General features: G+C 39.0%; 1 protein-coding gene across 8 annotated transcripts in view; it reads right to left on the bottom strand.

The window, feature by feature from the left end:
* LOC144229229 (uncharacterized) overlaps window positions 1-15,677 on the bottom strand; it is a 360,150-nt gene that overhangs the window by 106,886 nt on the left and 237,587 nt on the right. For 2 of the 8 annotated variants that reach the window (XR_013334406.1, XR_013334408.1), the window contains 3 exons: window positions 7,351-7,495; window positions 5,912-6,056; window positions 1,567-1,873 (listed from right to left, as the gene is read on the bottom strand). The exons of 3 other annotated variants lie outside the window; for them this stretch is intronic. Coding sequence is in view for 2 of the 5 variants with exons in the window: in XM_077761220.1 (XP_077617346.1) it covers window positions 7,392-7,495 (104 nt within the window). In the remaining 3 variants the exon portion in view is untranslated. Of the gene's footprint in view, window positions 1-1,566; window positions 1,874-5,911; window positions 6,057-7,184; window positions 7,496-15,677 lie in introns of those variants that run through there. 3 more of the 8 variants (XR_013334407.1, XM_077761221.1, XM_077761220.1) reach the window with 3 other exon arrangements.

Below are 15,677 nucleotides of genomic sequence, written 5' to 3'. Positions count from 1 at the left end.
AGGTGAGAGACAGGCTGTAACATTACCTCTTTCCTCTATTCTCCTTTATCCCGCCTCTATCAATGTTTGACCCACCAGAAAATCAGCTCTGACACACGCATATAGCTATACATGAAAGGTGTGTAGCTAAAGCCAAACAAATATAATACCGATAGTGGGGAAGGAGACTAGATATTACATGGTGATTGTTTATTATCAAAAGATGCTTCCATGGCACCAGTGTGGCTCAGGCAGCTGAGCAACTCACTATTGATCTTGGCTCAGGTCATGATCTCAGAGTTCATGGAATCGAGCCCTGAATCAGACACTGTGCTGAAAGCATGCACCCTGCTTAGGATTCTCTCTCTCCCTCTCTCCTTCTCTCTCTCTCTCTCTCTCAAAATCAATAAATAAACTTAAAAAATATCCTTCCTTCTTGAGCAATTCCCAAGTGAAAAACAATTGGCACTGTGGCCAAAAGACTTTCCAAAAACATCCTTCTACTGTGATGGGCCTTCCAATCTATACAACTCCACACATGTAAGTTTACTCTCAGCCTGTGGTGATGTTCATTACTTCCTATTTTCCTACATTCAGAACCACTGGGGAGAAAAATGTCCATGGGCAGACCACAGATGATGGAGAAACAGACATGGAATAAAATAATCACCACATTTGAGAACCAAAGAGCAACCTGTCAACTCATTTCCAAGATTCTTAGCAGGTTGTCTGTGGTCAGAAAAGCTATAGTTTTCATGGATTTCAAAACCTCAAAAGACAACATAGTGGGGGAAAAAAAGATGCTGGATCTCAGATTTCCTTGGATTTAAACCCTACTGTTCTTACTTAGTGCCTCAGCAAATCACTTTCACAGGCTAAACCTCAGTTTTTTAATTTTTTTAAAAAAGTTTAATATCTCCCTTAGTTTTGCAGGAAAATTTAATGGGATCATGCTTAGGGTGGAAAGCGTTCAATGGACTATCTGGCATTTAATAGCTAAGATATTTAACAAATGTTCATTTCTTCCCACAAAAGATTTTTGATTCTTCTAACTTTGCTCAAAATGCCCTTTAAATGTGCATTAATTGGCATGAATAAGACGTGTGTGCTAGTGCCTAACATCTCAGCAAAATAACCAATATGAAAATTAGAAGACATGAAATAACAAAACAAGTATGTCAACATGTCCTGAAGAAGGTAAGGAAATCCCGAAATCACACCAGTGATTGTTATCTGACAGATGGGTAAATAAAACAGACAGCCCATGACACTATTATTTTAGTCTTTCCAGAAAAGAGTGAGGTGCCTTCCCCTCTATTATAGGTCCCTCCCCACACAGGGAGATTTTGTCATTAATATCCTTTTTTTTTTAATTTTTATTTAATTTTGGAAGAGAGAGAGAGAGAAAGCATGAATGGAGGAGAGGCAGAGAGAAAGGGAAAGAGAATCTCAAACACAGAGCTCAAACTTATGAACTATGAGATCATGACCTGATCCAAAATCAAGAGTCAGACACTTAACCAACTGTGTTACCAGGCACCCCAATATCCTTCTTAACACGAGAAGAACCAATGCAATTTTCCCACTCCTGCATGCCTGATTTTAGAACCACAGTTAAATGACTGATTAAAGAAAAAAGTATTTAACAACACGGGAATCTTTTTTTTTTTATTTCATCAATAGTTTGGAGATTAGAGGGCCTGTATTCTGCTTCCTTATCCATTATCCTAGATTTTTAACTTCAGATCATTTCTCTAAATCTCAGGGCCACCTGGAATGGTCTGGAAGAAATCTTTAGAGGAGGCATTTTCTAAGGCAATCCTCATCTTCCAAGGCAATCCTCATCTTCCTTGTTCTCCATCTACACAGATCTTGAAACCCTTCCACACTTCCCCTGTGAATGAGAACGACAGGGTTTCAGAGTTAAATGCTTATCAAATCTAATCTAATCTTTTAGAATAAATCAGTAAGTAGCTCAATATACTTTACAAATTACCTTTGACTCTCCTCACAGCCAATTATACTCAGAATGAAGAGCAAGGAGAGACGTGCCCTTCTGAAGGGCCACTTTTGTCATGAGCCACATCAGTAGAAACCTCAGGAATGACTACTGAATTAAGAACAAATTCTTACATGTTAAAGTCAAGGTTTCTCACAGTCTGCCCACCTGATCTTCCACATCTCCCTCATATAAACTTTACAGTATCATTGACTTTAGCTACTAACCATTTCCCAAAATACTCATCAGTCTCATCTAGTACTTTACAAATGCTGCCACCTTTGTCTGGCCTGGTTTTCTTCCACTTCCACCTATTCAAGCCTCAGTTCAAATGTCCCCTTGTCCATGAAATTTCCAAATCAACACAGTCAGAAATGAGTTCTCTCTCCACTGAATGGCCACAGCTACTCAGACTATACCCACCACATGGTGCTTTGCACATACCAAATTTAACTATCCTTACATGGAGATAGAATCCATCTGTCCTACTGGTCTATAAGCTTCTTGATAGCAAAATCGTGCTTACATGTTACAATAATTCTTTACAAGTAATAAGTGCTATACAAATAGAGTTTAAATACATAATAATCTTTCTTTTAAAAGTCTTCACTCTACATCACTAATCACATATTCTCCATTCCCCATTTGCCTGACAATCAAGGACTACATGAAATGATGGGTAAGGCTACAGTCCTTTTAATTAGTTCTAAACTTTGTACCACTTATCACTTACTTTCAGTCATCAGAGTGTATTCATTACACAGATTGGAATGGAAATTTGTTTTTCAGCCTACAGTCTGATCCTTTAGTTTTTGACATTTCTATTGTGACAATATAATAAATATTTTCATCTAGGAGAAAACCTTCTTCCTCCTATGTAACAGATACAGAAATCACAGAGCCTGTTGCCTGCTACCTACCTGTCACCTCATCAGAAAGACAGTTCATTATTGGGATGATGGGTGCTTTCTGTGACCCTATTTAAAGAAGAGCTCCTGGCACATTTGCCCCAATGTTCATAGCAGCACTCTCAACAATAGCTAAAACATGGAAAGAGCCTAAGTGTCCATCAACAGACGAATGGATCAAGAAGATGTGGTTTATCTACACGATGGAATACTACATGGCAATGAGAAACAATGAAATCTGGCCATGTGTAGCAACATGGATGGACCTTGAGGGTGTTATGCTGAGCGAAATAAGTCAGGCAGAGAAGGACAAATATCATATGTTTGCACGTATAGGAGGATTAGGAGGAACTTAACGAACGACCATGGGGGAGAAGAAGGGGAGAAATGGTGGGGGAAAGGGAGACAGGCAAAGCACAAGAGACTCTTGAATGCTGAGAACAAACTGAGGACTGATGGATGTGGCGGGGGAAGGGGGAGATGGGCATGGAGGAGGGCACTTGTGGGGATGAGCACTGGGTGTTATATGGAAACTAATTTGACAATAAACTATTTGTAAAAAAATAAAAAATTAAAAAAATTCCAGAAAAAAAATAAAATAAAATAAAGAAGAGCTCCTGAAAAACTATTCCCTGATGAGGGCAGGATTTTAATAACTTGAAGACTGACATGATTTATAATCATTCCTCAGCTTGAAATTATGTTGCATTTACCATGTAAGATATTTTTCTTCCTAAGACACTTTCCTCCATCATTTTTGAAGATTACTAAACAAAATGCTCTCCTTACACATCGTTTTTTTGGCAGTGACTGGTGGGGGGAGGTTGATGCTTTTAGGAGAGGGGAGGACTCTGGACATCTCTCTAGAAGAATGAAAGCCAATCAGATCATTTTCCAGGATTTTTCTCACAGCTCACCCTTTACATCAGAGGCAGAGCCTCAACTGGCTTATGTAAAAGCAAATGATATGCAGAAAGAGAGAGAGAGATTGAGAGAGCGCTTGGGCCTCTGCTTAAGGAGCTTTGCTGTGGAAAAACACAGCTGCTGCTCCTGGACAGATTCTAGGGAATGGTGGCCAGCTTTGCAGAAGTCAAAGTTCAGGAATAGCAGGTTGATTTTCAGTTAAATTTTACAATTTGGAAAATCTGCGTTTCCAATTAGAAAAAAAATAGATGGCGGACTGAAGAGGCTAGGTCCTTAAAAGGACATAAAATATTGACAAAGCATCAGGAGCTTTCAGGTTCAGATTTTAATGATGTTCTGAAGCCAAGATGATTGTGTTTACAGTAAAGCAATAGCATCCACATAGCTGTGTTGCAACAGCCCCATTTACCAGTGCCAAAGCTGCAAAAACATGCCAGGTAGAAGTCAAACCACTGAAAAGAAGGGAAACTGCTCACACGTGAACGTGCCCCTCCTTCCCTGCCATTTTTCATGACGAGACCCTCAAAGCAGGGCAACTGAAAGCATCGCAAAGCACCACCACCCGCTTTGAACGCTTCTGCTGTTCCATTATTCTTCAATAAATTGAAAGAGGGCAGAGTTTGCACAGGCTTTTGTGCCCCCAAACGTCTAGAAAAATTCACAGAGCTTGACCAGAATGCAGTGTTGCTGCCTAAATGATAAAGGGATAATTCTAATTTAATTTAAAAGGGTAAGCCGTTAGGGGACCGAACACCTCAGGGCTTATCCACAAGAATCAAGGCCTTTTATTACTAGATTTATATATCCCCCTACCACCCAGATCAAAAGTGAGCAAAAGTCATTTCCATATAATGACTCTCTGGTAGTCCATGGATAATGAGTTTGTTATCTCCATCCATCTCTCATTAGGAAGGGATTGGTCTCTTTATAAACATAGTGCAGAGTGGCTAAACTTTATATAAAGCTTTGATGAAGAAAGAGCTGGGTAGAATTTCTCAGAGCCTCAGGGAAAGCAGATTCCAACCTTATCTTCACGGGCTGGGTTTAGTAAATTTAACCTTGACACACTTCCATTTCTGAAGAGGTGAAAAAGAAAAACCCTCCCTAACAACCAACCTATCTGTGACAAAGTCTTTGTCAGAGTTAGTGATGTTGGTGTGAACTGTAAGAGAAGTCTACTTAATGGAATCCACAGCTATATTTTTCTGTTGTTAGTGACCCTGGCCAAGCCTGGTGAAGATAATGATTCAGTAAGAAAAAGAATGCAGAAGTATGTTACTCAGAGTGAGCAATGATATCACCATGTGGTAGGTGGACTTTTAGTTTTGAGGTGGCTGTGCATCCACCCTTGTGGCACCCAAACTGCTAATCCACAGCTCTGAGCTCTGATCAAGAGACTTCCCAATCCACCAGGGCCACAGGGACTGTGTCAAGATGTCTTCTAAGAGGTGCATGTGAGGTGTTGGTAAATTATAGCACTCTCCTGTTTCCCAATCTGGAGTACAGCTTTTCCTTGCTTGTGTGTTATTTCAGTAGTAAACAGTAGCAAAAACCAAAGCGAGCCTTCACATAGTCCAAGCTATCATTCTCATCAGTTTCCAAACTCAAATCAAACTGTTTCGTCCAGTCTAGCTCAGCAAGTCAAGACAATTGTACATTGCCAGAGCCACAAGAAAGTTGTCCTTCACAAAGCACTGCCTGACATGAGTGGTTCGCCTCCTTGGCTGCATATTAGGACCACCTGGGGAGCTCATAAAATCCAGATGACCAGGCTGCATCTTGACCAGGCCTGAATTCTGGGGTTGTGTCACTGTTTTTCAAGTTTTCCCTAGGTGATTCCAAAGTGTACTCAAGGTTCAGAACCATTACTGTAGCGTTTCTTTCCATCCTACTATAAGAGTTCAGTTCTAGGATGACCAACTCATCCAGGTTTGCCCATGACTTTTGCAGTTTAAGCTCTACAAGTCCCACATCTTGGAATGCTTTCAGTCCCAAACAAACCCAGAGAGTTGATCAGTCTGGTGCTGAACTCAATTTTTTCACTAATTAGGTTTCAACTGTATCAAAAAGGATGTTTTGTTAAAATTTTTCTTACACTTACCATTGATGAACCATCTCAAATCAAAATCCACTATTTCTCACCTACTCCACATATGCTGTTTATTTTGCATCTCATTCCCCATCCAAAGGGCTCGGGAGAAAATGTCTAAGACCCAAGGGAAATTGACTCATAAGCAGGGAATTATCTGAAAAAGTTAAAAATGGATTTCAATGAACATTTATTAAAAACCTACCATATGCCAAGCACAGTTTTAAATACCATGGATCAAAGATGAATAAGAAGACAAGGTTTCATTCAGACTGTTTACAGTCAGCAAGCACTATAACAACCTAAGCAGAAAGAGGAGGGGAACCAAGAGAAACAGCAAGAAAATGAAGGAGTAGATTTAAAAGTAGTACAGGAGAAGAAATCTGTAGATTTTATACTATATGTTATACTTTAACTTTAAATTCAACCTTTCTAGGAAAATAGAATACTTACCTGCTCCAAATAAAAACGTAGTGCTAGGAGAACAGACAGAAACTTCCACACATGATTATAAAAAGCATATCTCTTCATGTATCACTTCAGAAACTTGTTTTATTTCTGAATCTTAAAAATTGGGACAGATCAGATGATTCACAACCACTTAAAGCTCCTAGATGATCCAAGGTCAATAATCAGTACAAAGTACATCTGAAGAAAGGAAGTTCCTTGACTATTAATTTGCCTTCATTTTGGAATTTATGCTCATTATACCACAAATAACCCTCTCTTATGTAATTCACTTAAGAAAAGCAAAAAACAAAAATAGTAACATATGGTGGACTGATAGGTCAAGATGTATTAAATAAGACATGGAAACAAACATGAAAAAGAAAAAGTAATTTCAGAATTCTATAAGAAAAGAAAATGCAGCCGTCTCTTCCAATAAAACCAAACATCGAAAAAGACCTGGAAGAAAGTTTCAGCACTCATTCTGGAACATTCTCAGCCAACAGGTAGACCTGATATGGTCTATTTTGGACAGCTTTAAATTTATTATGTTTATAATTTGCCAGAAAAGCTAATCATGGGCTCATTCAGCTTTCATTTTATTTTTAAATCTAATCAGAAAGACTAATCTAAATAGCCCTCCCTATTTTCATTTCACTCAATGGGAAAATAAAAAACAGAATAATATCACCACATCAGGCTTAAAAATATCTAAGAATATTTAAGTTCTAGTTCTCCTTTTACTTCTTACTGAGAAATAGATTTTTTAAAAAAAGTAGTGNCTTGTGGGGATGAGCACTGGGTGTTATATGGAAACCAACTTGACAATAAACTATTTGTAAAAAAAACAAAAACGAAAACAAAACAAACAAAAAAAAAAAGTAGTGAGAGTTGTTACCACTTTATGTTACAACCCCAAATGACCAATCAAATAGGTTGTAGTTCCTACACGATTGGGTCTTTTCTGAAATTAGCTCAGTTTAAACAGGAACCATTTGGGGCACCTGGGTGGCTCAGTCGGTTAGGCGTCTGACTTCAGCTCAGATCATGATCTCACAGTCTGTAGGTTCAAGCCCCATGTTGGGCAGCCTGGAGCCTGCTTCAGATCCTGTGTCTCCTCTCTGTCTTCTTTCCCCCCCTCCTTGTGTTCTATCAAAAAAAAAAATAAACAAATAAATAAACACTAAAAATTTTAAGAAAAAACAAAACAACAACCAGGAACCATTTCTGGATTAGGGCTTCGGAGGTATGCTGGAGCTGATTTGTTCTGCTTGCAATGACTGTTGAATTTTGTGAGCTGGTTGTGTCACACTGGTAGGTTGAAATTAGGCATGATGGGAGTACTTACACCACAATGATTGGCAAGAGCTAGAAATCGATGCTTTTTCTCTCTCTCTCTTTTTTTTTTTTGAAAGCCTGTTGTTAAACATTTACCAGAACACCACTTATTCTAGCTCACTTTTCTTGGATAAGCGTTAAAAAAAGTCAGATAACATTTTTTAAATGAATTCTGGATCAGAAAAATAAGAGTCTCAAGGATAACCATTAGTGAAATGGCCAAAAAGCACAGAGAATGCAAAATTTGTCCTATCGCAGTGAAGGAATATGAAGGAAAAAAATGGCAACCTCTCTGTATCTCAGCTCAAAAATAGATCCCCCTTTAAAGAGCAGGTGCACATGGGGCATCTGAGTGGCTCGGTTGAGCGTCCAACTTGAGCTCAGTTCATGATCTATGGCTTCTGAGTTCCAGCCCCACATCAGGCTCTTGCTGTCAGCACAGAGCCTGCTTCAGATCCTCTGTCTCCCTCTCACTCTCTCTGCCCCTTGTCCTTCTCTCTCTTTCTCAAAAATAAGTAAACATTTAAAAAGCAGGTGCACAAATAAAGCTACCATATATAAAGAGGTTGGCACACAGAAGCACACAGGCCTGTTGCCTCGCTAACTGCACCATCTCCACATGATTCCATATGCAGTTGGGAAGACTGCATATGTGTTCCCAAGAAGGATCAGACGCTCTCAATATCAGATCTACTCAGTGTCATGCGCCTTTCCACATGGCCCTCAATGACGCCCTCATGAAATAACAAAATTTGATTCCAAAGTCTGTCCTGTCATACCAAAGTCATGCTGAGGAGGGGAAAAAAAAAAGAGCAGGTTTCCCATTCTGAAGGTGATATTCAAGCTGAGAGATTTTTTATTTTTGTTTATGCTTTGTAAGCATGAGCACAGAATTACTGGGAGTCCTGACTGTTTTAAACGTTTTTATCCAAACTTGTTGAAACACCAGTTTCCTATTTCTTTCCCAGAAATATGCTTTATGTGTCCAGTGCTTCTCTCCTAATCTTTCACATCCCTTTTTGTGACAGTCTAAAGTGAAGGTACAGCAGGTCAACTTTTTATTGATTTAGCAATGCCTCCCTTGGCTTAGAGAGGTGAAGAAATGTTTTCTGTCCCTTACGAGGCATAAAGGTAGAAAATCGAGTTTTAGAAAAGGCTGTCACACTCTGTCCATACTTTCCTTAGCCTGCTTGGGCACTGATACCTTATGCTGACTGTCCACATGCAGTAGTCGTCAATCAGGCTCTGATGCCTAGGGTCAGGCTATCAGTGTCCCCCATCGGTATGGATGCCCAGCTAAAGCTTCTCTGGTCCCAATACCCCACACTGAGCTGGTCTCTCATGGGATCACCCTTCTTACTTCACTTGGGCTCTGAAATCTCTTAGATTCTTGGTTTCCTTTAAATTCATATTTGGAATAAGTAGTTTATCTCTCTTTTTGCCCCAAACAGAATTTGCTGTAAATGCTCCTATTGTCTATAGAAAGAAAAAGGGAAGGAAAGGAGAGAGGAGAGAAGGAAGGAAGGGAGGGAGGGAGGGAGGGAGGGAGGAAAGGAGGGAGGGAGGGAAGGAAGAAAGAAGGAAATGTCCAGGGACATTTTCTCCCCACACACCTCTCTGCATGCTCATAAAACTAAACCTTTTCCTTCTACTGTCTTTTCATGTTCCTGAATTGCCAACATTATTGAGCTGTGGCAACACCCACCAACACTGCAGCCACACACCTTTTGCATTCCTCTTAACAGTTTACTCTTTTCTCAAGATATTTTGCAGGAAAGGGAAAAAAAAGAAAAGTTTATGAAAAAAATTTTGCTCTGCAACAGTCCTCGGAATTTTAAACTCTGAGAGGTGCATTCACATGTTACGCTAGCAAACAAACAAGAAAAGCTTTGTTCTCCCAGAGCCCATTTTAGAAAATAATAACTTTAAAAGAAAAGGGAAAAATAAAGGTATCATAAAATAGATGTCACTAAAAATACTTTAGTAATTCAAGATGGGTAGTATATTGGGCTCCAATCACTTTCCTTCCTGAGATCACACTGAGAGCTTGATATCAAAAGCAAGGAAGGAATAAATGTACCCCCAGCAACGGCATATCCAATCTGGGAAAATTAAAAGAAGAGACAAGACAGAAGCTAGCTGGAAAACTGGAATTTATAGAGGAAAGAAGCTACCCCCATCAGCTAGCTATAAGAAAGCATCAGTAACAGGGTACCTTGGGGACAGCTGTACACGCTCATTTGCATTTGAACATAAGCAATGACCAGCCTAAAGGAAGTTTAATTAACTTTGCTTTCAATTACTACTGTGATGTAATTAATTATCTCTGTCCCCCAAACCACTATATTTTTTTTTGGTTGATCTTTTCTTGATGGGATCTTAAAAATGATAGAGCAGCAAGAGTTTTTAACCCTTTATGCTCCATCAGGGATCCTCAAAAACCCCAACTGAAAACACCAGCATCTATCTAGTACAGTAGTCACTCAAGTCGGGTGCACAAAACCCAGAGATATCATGCAACACGATCTTTGGGAATCCTGAAAAGTATATTAAGACTTCTATTTTTCAATATATTTTAATCCTTAAAAAGAGAAAAAAATCAAGGTCTACTGATCAGATGTCCCGTCGCCACTTGGTCAGATATCACCTACCTAGGAGATATATGTCTGAAAGTCAGTTGGGAGAAGCTAACCCCACCCTTGCTTCTTCTTTGGCCATTGGCCTCTTCTTGCTCTATGTGGGAGTTAATGTGTGCCCAATTAAGTGGATTCATAGTTCATAGTATCTAGTTTTCTTCAAACTATTCCTCACTAAATGTTCTGATAACTTTAAGATATTTCTGGAAGAAAAAAAAACCCAACATGCTAATAATGCTGCCAGTAGAAATCTAAGAAGCCAGCAAGGGTAAAGCTGATCCTTCTACTTGCAGGAGAAGCTCTTCGTCAGCTACACACTAAATCCGTTCCTTCAAGGTGAGTTAGATGTTTCCACACTAAGCGAGAAAGCAGCTGCTTTACAAAAGGAATGTGTGTCTGGAAAGAGCATTGTGAAAATGAACATTTGGAAATCTCTCCATCATTATATGATTTTGTTGAAGAAAACACTGTAAGCATATCACTATAAACACTCTCCTAGCTGAAGACTGTTTTTAAATCTTCCAAATAGAGGGCTTCAGTGGGTTCCGACGGCCTTTGTTCAAAACATTAAAATGCATCACCTTCAGATTAGCTTTGCAAAAACATTCGATTAAGATCACAGAAGATGGAAATTTGCTAACCCTATTTCAACAGAAACCATTGCAAGATGAATTTAGGGTTGAAAATTGACCTACATGATTAAGTAAAGTGAAGTCCATTATGGATTTCTTCCACTTGGACATTCTTGAGGAATGTTTTTCAACTACAACAATAATTGAAAATCAAGTCTCAGAATGAGCTTGAATTTGAAACAGACCTGCTAATTGCTTCATTTCAAAGCTTGAAACTAATAGTCTACAAAGTAATAAAGCACATGCAAGTACATAGCTCTCATTTAAAAATTGTGACAATATTTTAATGAGAGCAAAAATACTTTGTAACCATCAACATATAAAGTATTATTTTAGGTATTTGTATTTATGTTAACCTTTTAAATCCCTTTAAGTATATGTTTTATAATAAACAAATATGGCTATTGAAGTACATGTATATAAGTGATAAATATATGTAGGTTGTGAATATTTAAAAATATTTTACTGATAGAGGCACAAGATCTGGAAAGTTTTGTGACTCCTGGTCAACGGTGACTTCTGGCCTGGTGAGAAATTACTTCCAACTATTATAGTGCCTACTGTGTATATCAAGTAGCAGAAGCTCCTTGGTAGATATAAGTAAGGGAGCAATAAAAACATACTCAAAATAGTGCACCAATAAAGCTTTCACTAGGAAAAATAAGACGCACTAAATATAGGTCACAAAATGTAGGCTCTAAGCATTCTATCACCTCAGAATCACAACTGGATGCCCATGGTAGTTCCAGGACTCTTGCTTTAAATGTACTTAGAATACTGGATATAATTAGAGCATGCTTTCCTTAACCTTAAAAACAAAACCGCCAGTTATTTCACCGGCAAAAGATGGATTTATTCCAGAATAGCAGAGAATTGCAAGAGGCAAGGGGAACGTTGGGAAGGTTGTTATAAACAAAAAGTCCACTGGAGTAAACTAAGAGTTTGAAGTATCGTGGCTTTTTATTGGCTAAACTGTGACTGTCTCTCATTGGCGGAGCTGTTGCCAGAGGAAGAGGAAGACTATCCTCCTCCTACTGGGATATGAAAGTACCATCCATAGTATCCATGTGCAGAGACACCTCCTTCTATTGCATTTGTAATTGACCTCCGGTGGTGGGACATAAGAATTCCACCTGCCAAGCCCTCGGATTCCATTCTAGTGAGCTTTCCCTTTACTAATTTCCACGCTTCCAATTCAAGGTTGCTAAACCCATTGTACTGCCTTCCACCTTAGAGTAAAATTTCTGATCATCAAAACACAACTTTCACCGTGGACAAATTTTTCTTAATTTTATAATGTCAAATCATGCTACTCCAATATTCAACTCTAGTGAGTTTCCATCTCAGAGTAAAACCTCAAATTCTTTTTTTTGTTAATTTTTTTTTAACATTTATTTATTTTTGAGAGACAGAGAGAGACAGAGCACAAGTGGGGGAGGGGCAGAGAGAGAAGGAGACCCAGAATCTGAAGCAGGCTCCAGGCTGTGAGCCTTCAGCACAGAGCTCGACGCAAGGCTCAAACTCACAAACTATGAGATCATGGCCTGAGCCAAAGTTGGACACTTAGCCAACTGAGCCACCCAGGTGCCCCTAAAACCTCAAATTCTTAGAAGTGCCTACAAGGCATTGATTTCACCCCTTGCCACTTCTCCGCCCTCAGCTCCTAATCCTTCTGCCCTCAGTCCACAGGCTGTCACTACACACTGGTCCCCTGTTCTTTTTTGAATATTCCAGGCCCATTCCCACCTCAGGCTGCACTTGCTGTTCCCTCAGCCTAGAAGAATTTTCTCCCCATTGGCATCTCCATCACCAACCTCCAGACTCTCCCTGATTGTCACCTTACCAGGGAGGCTTTGCCTAAGAGTCCTCCTGCCACCTCTGTTCCCCTCCCCTGATTTACTCTTCTCCTTAACTCTTATCACCCATCTCAAATTAGATATATATTTACTTGCTTTTCTTTATTTAGTCACAAGGGAAAATGTTTGTGTTTTATTCACTGCTGCATCCCTGGCAACTTGGGACACTACCAGGCATGTAGCATAGTAAACACCTTTGAATAAGTATTCATCTTCAGATGAAAACTGAAGACTCATTTCAAAATTCTCAAAAGGACAAAGAGAAACCATTCATTTGTTCGACGTTTGTTGTGCATTTACTACATTTAAGTCACTCTTTTTGATTTGTTGGAGGAAATACAAAGATGAACAAAACAAAACTCCCTCAATAAGTTTACAATTCAATATGAAATACAAACACAAATCACTGTAATACCTGCCAGGCTATGGATGTGAGCACCACCAAAAAGTTGTGGTTGACGTGAAAGGGCGTGGGGAACAGAGAACCCACTTCTGACTGACTTCAAAGAGAAAGGGACGTGAACTACCAGCAAGGACCTCAGAGAAGAAAATATTGAAACTAACTCTCAATGATAAAATTGTGTTTATAACTTTAAGCCAGTCACACATTATATGATACGATTCATTTTTTCTTTAAGATTATTTTCAGTTTTTCCCTCTCTCCACTACACAGAGAGGTAAATAAAATGAACTTATAAATGCATTTGCCCTCGAGAAGCCTAGAGCTTCTTGTAAGTCTGGGAATTATTAGAATTTTAACAAAGATATTTAAATTCAGAAATAGAGAAATTTGATCCACCACAGCGTGGGGACATTATCACATCAGAGGAGAGTACATGTGAGCTAAAATGACTGGGATGCACACTGGTCAGCATAAGGAAGACGATGTGTTTGTTGGATTTTAACACCAATGGTTTCTCCCAGCGAATGCAACATTCATGGAGGGTTTATGTTTCTTATTATGTGCTTTGCAACTTAAAGAAAATCATAAGGAAAATCAAAGTCCCATGAATCTTTATTAATCCTTAATTCAAACATCATCTCAAAGATCAAGACATCAGATCAAGATTCCTCCACACAAACACAAGTACCCAAATCCTTTTATGCCAGCTGGGAATTAGAGGAATCTAGGATTACCAGATTTATACTAGCTGGCATTTTTATCTCATTCTACTATTATATACCTGTGATCATAGCACCTGCTGGCTCAGAAACACCAAACGACCAGGTTCAAGAGCTCTTGCAACTATTTAGTTGCTGAACTAAAATAGGTGTCTGGACAGAAGAGACTTCTGTTTAAAAGAGAAGAGCAAAAATACCCTCCATGCCATAAAAAAAAATTCATAACCTTCCAGCAACAGGGTGATGGTGGGCCAGTAGAAGAGAAGATGGAAACCCATAGACACTTTGAGGTTATAATTGGAGTATGTTCCTCATTGCTGATGGCTTATATCAAACACAGCATCAAAAAAGGACTTCACGGAGCCCTACTGGGGTCATTTTCTTTGCAATAGTACAAGCAGCTGTCTGAAGATGAGTGGTTCTAAGAATAGAGAACTCCAGCATTATTTCCATATTGACTAAAGAGATTAGGATGAATATTAGAATCCATGTGAATATTTTATATATAAATAAAAGCTTGAAATGGATATGAACACAAAACTGTTAAGGGTAGGAAACTCTTCCCATTATAAATAAACATCCACAGCTTTTAATCAAGTATAAAATCATATCTCTTGCCTAAATCATTTCCTTAGGTAATTAGAATATGCAAATCAATGAAGGAAAATATCTTAGGGATAATGCTTTGATTATATGACAAGGATCTTTATCAGCAGTCATGAATGTCACTTATACACAAATGCCCTTCAGAAGCAGAGTGGGGATAGATGCTATACAGACCACTACAAAGCTCAAAAACAATTCGTTTGGTTTGCCACTCTTTTTTGTAATTATGCTCATGTTTGTATTTTCTTGTTGATTCAGAGTCAATGAACAATTTGTTGCTCAGTTCAGGATGTCCTTTGAATAAACTCTGATTTCCAGAGCTAAGGTGTTAGTTCCCATCTTTTACGTGATACTCAAGAGGTTAATTATGAAGCAGGTAGTGTACATTTCATTTCCAAGGGGAGATAGACATCTCCCCAGCAGTGACGGGGATAATGGAAGGCAGAAGAAAGATCTGATCTTCATTTCTCTGCTGATGAAGTGAATATCCTGAATGGATATTCTGCGGCAGTCTAATGAGACAACGCAGCTCACAGCGGAAATTTGAAATATTCTGAGTTGCTATAGGAGAAGAGATTCAAACCTGCTTTTGTTTATTTTCTCATCTCCAAGATCTTTTATACCATTTCTCCAAGTAAGAAAATGTTCCTTAATGCCTCCCCTGCCTCTCTTTTTCAACCATATATATATTACTCGGTGACAGCAGCTCCAGATAGGAACAGTCATTCTAACCCCAAACAAGCATCTAAATTTGGCTTCTTCCCACAGTGTCCGTGAAAACTTGTTTCCACCCTTCCACTCTCTCCTCATGCCACCTCATAGAAACGGGCTTAACACCCCCCAGTGCCCAGGCCACAGGGACCACAGCCCACAGACGCAAGTGACTTACTCAGTAGTGCTTAGAGAATTCAGTCCATTCTGAAAAGCAGACCTCAGCCACAGTTTAGAATCAAATGTGGGACATAGCTCTAATAAAAGTAAAGTCTATAGCCCAAGGAAATACCACCATCAATTTTTATTGAAGTCCTTTATTGACTAAAGTCTAGCTTCTTTTAGGTTAAATGAATGTCTTTCAAGTGCTGTGGTCTATGATCCGCACCACGATTAGGGCTGATCTACTCCACAGGAAAACAAAATTTCA

The sequence above is a fragment of the Crocuta crocuta genome, unplaced genomic scaffold (genome assembly GCF_008692635.1).
Source record: "Crocuta crocuta isolate KB4526 unplaced genomic scaffold, BGI_CrCroc_1.0 scaffold163, whole genome shotgun sequence".
Lineage (NCBI taxonomy): Eukaryota > Metazoa > Chordata > Mammalia > Carnivora > Hyaenidae > Crocuta > Crocuta crocuta.
Note: the sequence above shows the minus strand (reverse complement) of the source record. Positions and strands in the feature narration are given on the sequence as shown.